This window comes from Serinus canaria, chromosome 3, assembly GCF_022539315.1.
Source record: "Serinus canaria isolate serCan28SL12 chromosome 3, serCan2020, whole genome shotgun sequence".
NCBI classification, from domain to species: domain Eukaryota; kingdom Metazoa; phylum Chordata; class Aves; order Passeriformes; family Fringillidae; genus Serinus; species Serinus canaria.
Window position 1 is genome coordinate 65,255,789 of NC_066316.1, and position 8,816 is coordinate 65,264,604.

At 41.6% G+C, this 8,816-nt stretch overlaps 1 protein-coding gene across 1 annotated transcript; it reads right to left on the reverse strand.

Annotated features, from left to right (window-relative positions):
* Window positions 1–1,968: 1,968 nt before the first annotated feature.
* On the reverse strand, window positions 1,969–4,158 carry CALHM4 (calcium homeostasis modulator family member 4). Its single transcript, XM_009092760.4, has 2 exons — window positions 3,601–4,158; window positions 1,969–2,826 (listed from the first exon to the last, which is right to left on the reverse strand). Exons 1-2 carry the CDS (start codon window positions 4,156–4,158, stop codon window positions 2,422–2,424), a joined length of 963 nt encoding a protein of 320 aa, XP_009091008.1. The 3' UTR covers window positions 1,969–2,421.
* Window positions 4,159–8,816: the final 4,658 nt, after the last annotated feature.

The window sequence follows — 8,816 nt, forward strand, 5'->3', positions numbered from 1 at the left end:
GTTCCAGATTACAGTGTTCCATCTTAAATTAAAAAACCTCCACAAATATTTTTAAAATTAAATACAAAGTTGTGTTTACTACTAGAGGTACATTGCTTCCTAAGGAGTTCACATAAACAATGGAGCCCCATTGCCTTTTATTAGGTTTGCATGGCCAGATTTTGCTAGCAGGGGCACTACAGTGGTGCTTCTGTGAGCAACTGCCAGAAGCTTCCCCGTGTCCTACAGAGTTGATGCCAGCCAGCTCCGAGATGGACCTGCCACTGACCAAGGCTGAGCACCATCAGCAATGGAGGCAGCACCTCTGGATAACAGATTTAAGCAGTGAGGAAAAAGACCCCGAGCAACAGAAATTGCAGCCAGAGAGAGGAGTGGGCAGAACAGCTCTGTAGACACCAAGCTCAGTGAGGAAGGAGAGAAGCAGGTGCTACAGGCTCTGGAGCAGAGGTTCCCCTGCAGCAGACCATGGGGAGGCAGCTGTGCCCCTGCAACCCAAGGAGGTCCCAGGTGAAACAGATCCACCTGCAGTCCCTGGAGGAACCCACACCAGAGCAGGTGCTTGCAGGAGGCTGTGACCCCACCGGGGGGCTGTGCTGGAGCAGACGCTTGGTAAGACTGGGAGGCAAGAGAGGAGCCCCACTGCGACAGGTTTGCTGGCAGGATTTGTGACCCTGCAGGGAACCTACACTGGAACATGTGGTGCCTGAAGGGCTGCACCCCATGGAAGGGATCCACACTGGAGCAGTTCATGAAGAACTGCAGCTTCTGTAAAGGACCCACACTGGAGAAGGCAGTGGAAGACTCTCCTGGAAGGAAGTACCCTATGCCGGAGCAGGGGGAGAGTGTGTGGAGCCCCCCCTCCAAGGAGGAAGGAGCAGCAGAGACAATATGTGATGAACTGACTGCAACCCCCATTCACTCACACCCCCTGCACCACTGGAGGAGAGGAGGTAGAAAATTTGTGAGTGGAATTGAGCCCAGGAAGAAGGAAGGTGGTAGGGAAAGGTACTTAAAGATTTAGTTCTCATTATCCCCCTCTGATTTCATTGGTAATAAAATAAACTAATTTCTCCAAGTGGAGTCTGTTTTGCCCTTGACAGTAATTACTGAGTGATCTCTCCTTGTCCTTATCTCAGCAAATGAGCCTTTTATTATATTCTCTCTCCCCTATCCAGATGAGGAGAGGAGGGACAGAGCAGTTCTGACTCCTGCATTTTCTTAAAAAAATGTACTAAATAATTCAATTTTTCCACTTCAAGCCCCTGGGGTCATTTATTAGTAGCAGATAGCATCCTATAGCATAGCATATGGCTTTGGAACCCACACATATATATGTGTACATGGCAAGACAATGCAGGAAGCATTAAAAAAATTATGGCATGCATTTCCCTCCCACTTAGCGTTAGAAACATCTACACGGAAGGTTAGAAAGGAGATGAGTAATATCACATCATACCAAACTGACTTAGCACAAAAACATTATTAAGCCTTCTTTCACAAAAGTCAGTAGTTTCTGATCGTAGTCATTTTCCACGGGCCTAGTATATTTATAAATTACAAGTTTACAAAGGCAAAGCAAACCCTGCTGTACAGACTGAGACTTTTCCCATCCTCATTTCCTATTTGTACAGTAGACAAGCACACAAACACCTTGGAGATTTTGAAGTATTTCCAAATAGCAGACTGACCTCGCTATTTCTTTCAGCCAGAATACATTTCAACTCAGTTTGCCATATGTCAAGTGTTTATTCATACAGCTGCTATGTGTTAACACACCTCCACCATGTGCCTCAGTGGGGATTTTCTCTCCTTATCAGAATTTAAAGTTCTCTCATCATTGCATCTAACTCAGCCTTTGATGATAAAATTTCCCAGTATGTTTCCTGCATGCTTGCTACTGTAGCCCTAGACTTAACTAGGAGTTAACTCAGTGTAGATTACTTGTACAATACAAAAAAAAAAAAAAAATAGAAGAGGAGAAATAAGTAATTTCTGCTAGGTGTCACTAAGGAAAAGCTGGATAGCTGCCCTTGCTCCATACAGAATGGTCCAATTCTTAGGATCCAATCAAGGTCTACCTCTTAAACATCCTTTTAATGGAAAGAAAAATAATTTAAAAAGCATTTGTAAATAACTTTCTCAGTACATACTTATCCTTTCAGCACAACTATTAGAAAGCAGAGAGCTGAAGCTTGAAACAGCCCACCCTAATCTAGGCATAGATCACCACATCCCACAGGAGTCAAAATGCCATCAGTTAAGGGATCTGTAAGCAGGTGCCAAAGGACCACATTAACAAGATGCTCACATAATTTATACATCAATATAATACTGTATGGGAAAGTTCCAGTGCAGCTCAGGTCTGATACAGAGCTAGACAGGTTCCTGCTTTTCTGCAAAGTATTGTGGGGTCTTGGATCTTCAGAGCTGTGTTATGATCCCAGGGTCTTCATCAATCCTCAGATACTTTCCACTCGCACGCTCCTTGAGTGCCCAGTCGTGGAGGAGGCTGTAATCATAGTGCTCCTTATCCACTCGTTTCAGAAAGGCCAGTCCAGAAATGGCCTGCCACTCCCTGAGAGATGGGATACGAATTTCCTTTACATTCTCACTTCCTGGGACAAAGCCAAAGAATTTCCTTACATTCTGCATGGCATACAGCCTGGAGTGCTGCTCTGTTGCCTCATCGAAGAGCTCCTGTTCATTGTCGACATAGCTGTTCCAGTATCTGAAGTGTAGAAAGCTGAGTGGGGAGAAACAGCTTGCCAGGCAGTAAGAAAGGAACACAGTGATGACTACCACAGCAATCAAAAGCCAGCCAGCCACCTTACCAAAAGAAAAAAAAAAAAGAAGAAAATATCTGTTAGACCTGGAAATATTCACAGTGGTAACTTCTGAGCACCAGAAAATCCGTAAGATTACCTTTACTTGCTTTTCCTAAATAATAGCATTAACAAGGTATAAGCCTGGAAAGCATCTGTTACCACCAAACCCAGTCCATGCCTACTGGAGGCAGCCATGTAGTAAAATTACTCATTCCTTTCAAGTCCAAGAAAGTTCTGTTGTGCAGATTTAAGAACATTGCTTTCTCAGCTATCATTGTTATAAGATAGGCCATGCAAATCCTTGACTATATTAGCTTATAGCATGTTTAAAAACAGTTTTCTCTGAAGTGACAACTTAATGCTTCTCCTATTATTTACCCAGTATGCACACTCTTAGAATTGAGTCTGATCTATACCCCAAGATTTTACATAGGTTCACATGAAGCTCTCACAGCCTGGGCCTCTTAGTCACATTTCTTCTGCTTTAATGAAGAAATTTCATACCCTCCCTGTCTCTTAAACTTCCATTTGTCATACTTGGTGTTATTTTCCAGGACACTACACAAGGAAGAATATGTCCTCAGGCAGCAGGTAACAAATGGGACAATAAGATATTGTAATTTATAAAGTTCAGTTCCACTTAAAAGAAAAGAATGGGCTTCAAAACACACATAGAGATTTAGCACTCAAGGCAATGGACACTGATCTTGTTTTATGCCTGCTGAATTAGCTTCACCTCTTACCATCAAGTTTACAGGCAACAGGAGTTACTCACTTGTGACTGGTATCGGAGGAGGAGAATCACCTCATCTCTCGCCCGGCTCAGCTCTGGAGGAACCAGCTGCCCGCAGGGAAATGTTGCCAATATCCTGCTGCGCTCACTAGCGGTGACATTAGGAGCAGCTCCATAGTAATGCACAGGGACGTACTCGCTCACGGCGCAGATATAATAGGAGCCATTTATCAGGGTCACTGCAAGCCATGTGACTGGAGCAACCAGTGCCCTCCCCGTGATGCTGCACAGGACAAAGCAGAGCAGTTTGTATTTCAGCAGCCAGTTTGATGAAGACTCCCTCTCAAAATGAGAACTTTTGCCCATAACCAGCCTCCACGTCTGGTTGTTCAGGGCATAGCCAACAATCAGAAGAATCAATGCAGGCACTCCTAGGAAAGCTAGCCCATAGATAAGGTTCTGTCCAACATGACAGGGACAGCTGAATGTGAAGAAAGAGAAAAGTTGCTGCCCACCAATTGTCAATATTGCAATTATTGCATTGGCAATAACAACCTCTTTGCCTTTTAGAAAAGTTAACCACTTTGGAAGGAAAGTCATTTTAGATCCTGTTCTTTACCAGATTCTTTTGATTTAAGTCAATACTAGCTTTTAGCTATATTTAACTAGTGTTAGTGGCAGAGCAGAATAAACACCAACAGCTTGAAATGAATACCACCAAACAACACCCAAAAAGCCTCTACTAGTCTTTCTCCTCCCACTAATTTTCAGTGGCTTGTTTGCTAGCTTTAAGTATGCTTGCAGACATCCACTGATGGGTTTTAATTGATTCAGTAATTTATCTCAGCTGTTCTGGAAAATTGAGCTTTTAGGCTGTTGTGAGCTCTACCAGCCCATTGCTAATTGTCTGAAATTAACAATAAATTCCCCCTACCTTTTGGGTTCCATGCAGTGCTATCAAACTGATGGCTAGCCTGTCAGGATTAATTGCCAAGCTGTTTGCTAATCAACAGTAATTAGCAGAACTAGGAAAGAAAAAAGGAGCCTTCCAGCTATTCTCCATAAAAGATCATCCAAACAAATCCTTGGCAAATGGACTGATTAAAAAAAAAAAAAAAAAGAATGCATCCACTTTAAAATATGCTTATAAAATATTCCATAAGTTGCACAATGTTTGGAATCCCAGTGCTGTTTGCATTTGATGTCAGTTCTGGGGTAATTCATTGTCCAAACACAGGAGTCTGAGTAGTTAGCTCCTGGATCATGAGGATTTTAGTGTTTCACCTGTAGGTGGCAAGAAGCTGACGTGTCTCTTTTTGTGACAGTGCTGAATGTTTCCATTGGAAAGTTGGTTGGGGCTTTTTGTTTGGTTGGTTTGTTTTGTTGTTTTTTGGGGTTTTTTTTGGAGGGGTAGGGGGGGAGGGTTATTGGGTTTTTTTGGGAAGGGGGGGTTATATGTAATCAGCTATTCCCAAAATGTCGAGCCAGCTGGTATTTGTACAGTGTGCTTGTGATTATGAGTTCTAAGATTTTGTACAAGTATAGTAATTCCTATTCCATGCACAGAGATATTTTTTTTTCAATTAAGCATTTCCACAGCTGGTTTCTGGATATTGAGATAGATAACCTGGGCTCTGAGCATCTCTCACAAATCAAGCCTTAAGCTGGGGTCTGAAAAATTGAAAACATTTCACTCTTGAGGATTTTCTCTGGATCACACTTTTTCCAGTAGTTCTATGCATTGTGTAACCTAGGTTGATCTGAATATGCAAATACTTGTGTTTAAAGACTGAAAAGTCTGATATTCTTACCAAGAAAAGAAAAAAAAAAAAAAGTTAGCTGGAAAGTTTATGGGGAAGTTTGCCTTCCCATTACATATGTCTGTCTCCAGCACACATGGACTTGGTTATGTGATATAATAGTGTCTGTACAGCCTCCTCTCTCTCCTTGCAGAGAGGGTTGCTAATAATAAATTTGGTCTCAAACAGCAGTTTTAGCACCTTCGGTGTTTGCTTGGATGGCAGAGACTCTCTCAGCTGTTGTACAGAGGGATGGCATGTCACACATGCCTTGCCTGTTCACTAGGCAGGACCCTGTTCCTCCAGTGCACTGTTAGGGTGGACACCTGCTTGTCTTGTCCCCAGTCACCATCTGGGAAGGAGGTCCTTGCTGGTAACTGACTCTCAAACAATGTGATACTCTTACACAAAATTAAAAGCAGTACAGAAACATGCTGAAACATCCAGCAGCATTTTGGCACAGCTTTTCTGGAACTTGTTACATTCTTAGTTTTTTGGACAGAGTAATAGCACAATGAAATCCCAGAGCTGTCTCAATACTGCCATTTTGAACCTTCATTTTCTTTCAGTATCACAGGATTTTCACTAACTTTTTTTTGGTACTAGTAATGTTATATTTGGGAAAAAAATCAGTGAAATAAACCTAACAGGCTATCACAAAATTACTTTATAAGAGTCTTCTGTTATGCCTCAGTTCATTTTAAAATCTCTGATTCCTTCTGAGATTTCTTTTGGAACCTGTGTCTTATTTTGGTTATAAGGGAGGAAGGCTTTCCCAAGCATCACTTGTTTACTTCAGAAACACATTAGATGTGAAACTGAAGTGGTATCCAACACTGAAATATTAATAGTCCGCCTAAGGCTGTTGAATGAGGCAATTTATACAATCAATACAACAACTTTGTACTTCTGCATTTTCATTCTTTGGCATTTGCTTTCATTGCCTGCTGTAAATGATCCTGCTGGGTCATCCTATTATGGAAAAAATTACAGGGTTGGATCCAATTAAGAGCTTGGGTGGCACATCAAACCTTTAAGTACTTGCCTTTGCAGAGGAACCCAGGGTCCTGAGGTAGACATTTAGGCTCTTTATCCAATTCCAAGGAAGAGTTAGGACTGGATGCAATCCAAAATACCACTACCTGAGGTGACAGCTGGCTGGCCTGTGAGGCAAAAAGATGCTTATAGCTGACATCTGAGGCAAATAGAATCCATGAACAAACCTTAGTCATGGTTTTGCTTTTTATATTGCAGGGCTCTGTCAGCTTGAACTCACTGCCAGTAACCTCACTTATGAGAAGAGAGATTTTTATATTTTTTTTAAGGAGTGAGAATCATTTGTCATTTCTTTTAAGACATGGTGTTCGGAAGACAGAATTCATCTTCCCATACACAGCAAACCATTTTTATTCTCCTTTTTATTGAAAGAAAGCAACCATGGCAGAATAGAGAGATTTCAGCTCCCTTCTCTCACCTGATCTAGTAAAAACTCATTCCTTTCTTCCAAAGGCTCAATTATTTGTAAGTGGATGTGACTGTGCTGCAAAGAAGCTGTGTTCTCCAGCTTTCCTGCCATAGTTCTTCCAGTTGCACTTAGTTTTGCCACAGAGAGGATTTTGGTATTTATTGGATCAAAAAAAGGACCAGGATTTTGTTATCTAATGGCCAGGGAAAGGTAGGGAGGAAGATGGAAGTGATCTTCTATTTTCCATCTGAAGTTTGGAGGCAGAGACTGAATCCTGGTCTCTCTGGCCCTGCACACACGTTTTCATCACTGAGTTAGCAGTCCAAAGGCCAGTGTTCTGTGGCTCCTCTAGCTGCATTTTGAGCTCCATTTTGCCTGAATGTCAAGCCCACCTGTGCATGTTAGAAAGCATGGAATGAAAGCACCTGCACGACAGATTTCCTGTGGGAGTAGAAGGGAGCACTGCCCATGTCCTGTGAGCTGCCAGGTCACAGTCTGGATGCAGGCTGCCAAGTAATTTTCATGGTCTTTTTGGCCTTTGGAGAAGTTCCTGTCCCCATAACCAGGACAAGCACTGATGAAAAAAATAATAAGCTTTATGTTAAGGGAAGGATAAAAATCTGTTAATGATTTTTTAAAAGCTTACATATTTCACTTCAGAATTCAGCTGTGCTTTATAGGAAAATTTATGAGATTTTAGGTTCCTGCAGAGAGCAGGAAGGAGGTGATCAAATCTCAAAACACCCTCTTGAGAAACATAACCTAACCAAGGAAGTTTTAGCAGGTCAACCTAAGAGTGCTTCCCAGGCAGGGCACTACAGCAAAGAGACAGCAATGGCATTGCTTTATTTGGAAACGTGGTGAGAGCAGCAGCCACACTGGACTTCTGGTAAAAGCACTCATGTGTGATATGAGAAACCTGTGTTCAAGTTCTTTTTTTCACATAACCTCAAATCCTCAATACCTACCTCTTTTGATTCTATTTTCTGTCAGAGAAAATTTGATACAAGGTCTATCCATCTGAAAAATGGAGAGCAAACAAAAGCTTGACCCTGTATTTTACTAATTAGGACACTCGCCTTCTGTGGTTATTGCATTCTTGTTTTGGCTCAAAGAATTTTTTCACTTTTTTTTTTTTTTTAGGCTTTCTAATTAGGCAATATCTGATTTATTATTTACTTCTATGTTGCACTTATCATGTACTTGCCTCCGCAGGTATCAGCTTTCCCATAATAGCCAGTCCATTGCAAGAGACAGAGTGCTGGTTCATGCTTTTATGTGTGCTTTGGACCTTTGGGATATATTTTGTATTTGGCTTCTGGTTTTTAGTTTGATGGGAATTGAGAGAACTGATGTAGTCTAATGCTCAAGCACTGTGAAGGTGAAGACTCACCTAGCAAGGTGAAGACTCACCTTGGGGCTGAAGGCTTAATTTCTTACCTGAAAAACAGGACAGAAAGGGAGGTGGAGGGTGATTCTCCCTTTCTCACTATTCCAATTGCCTTGGATTACTTCTAAGTATATATTCAGGATTAAAACATGTGCCAGATGTGTGCCTACCTCTACTCTCTTTACAGGGCTGCAAGACAGTCCACCAAGGACTTGTTTCCCTCACTGGAGCCACTGAATCCCCAGTTTATTTGGACACAACATTTCAGTTTCCTTTTCTCAATAATGTGCAAACCTTTTGAAATGCAGTACATTCTGCTCAATACACAGCAATATATGTGTGAATTTACTAATGTGCACGTGGGCATATATGTATTTTTTGAAGGATGTTGATATGTCCTTACCATTGCGCTGTCTGGTGCACAGGGTTCCTCATGATTATGGTATTAATAATGCAGGCTGAAGTAATTAATCCATATATATTCTGAACCAGATAAATAGAATTGTGTTCATTTATGAGTAGTCTTAAGTGCTTTGTGGTGGGTTCACTGAAGTTGAATTATGCTAATTATAATCTTTTACAGGTTGGGGGTTTTTAAATGTAA

What these genes read in the sequence shown, in the direction of transcription:
- CALHM4 (XM_009092760.4), bottom strand. Translation starts at nt 4,158, where the DNA reads ATGACTTTCCTTCCAAAGTGGTTAACTTTTCTAAAAGGCAAAGAGGTT. An exon ending in TCCTCCGATACCAGTCACAA is followed by an intron (nt 2,827 to 3,600) that starts GTGAGTAACTCC and finishes TCTTTTGGTAAG; the next exon opens with GTGGCTGGCTGGCTTTTGAT.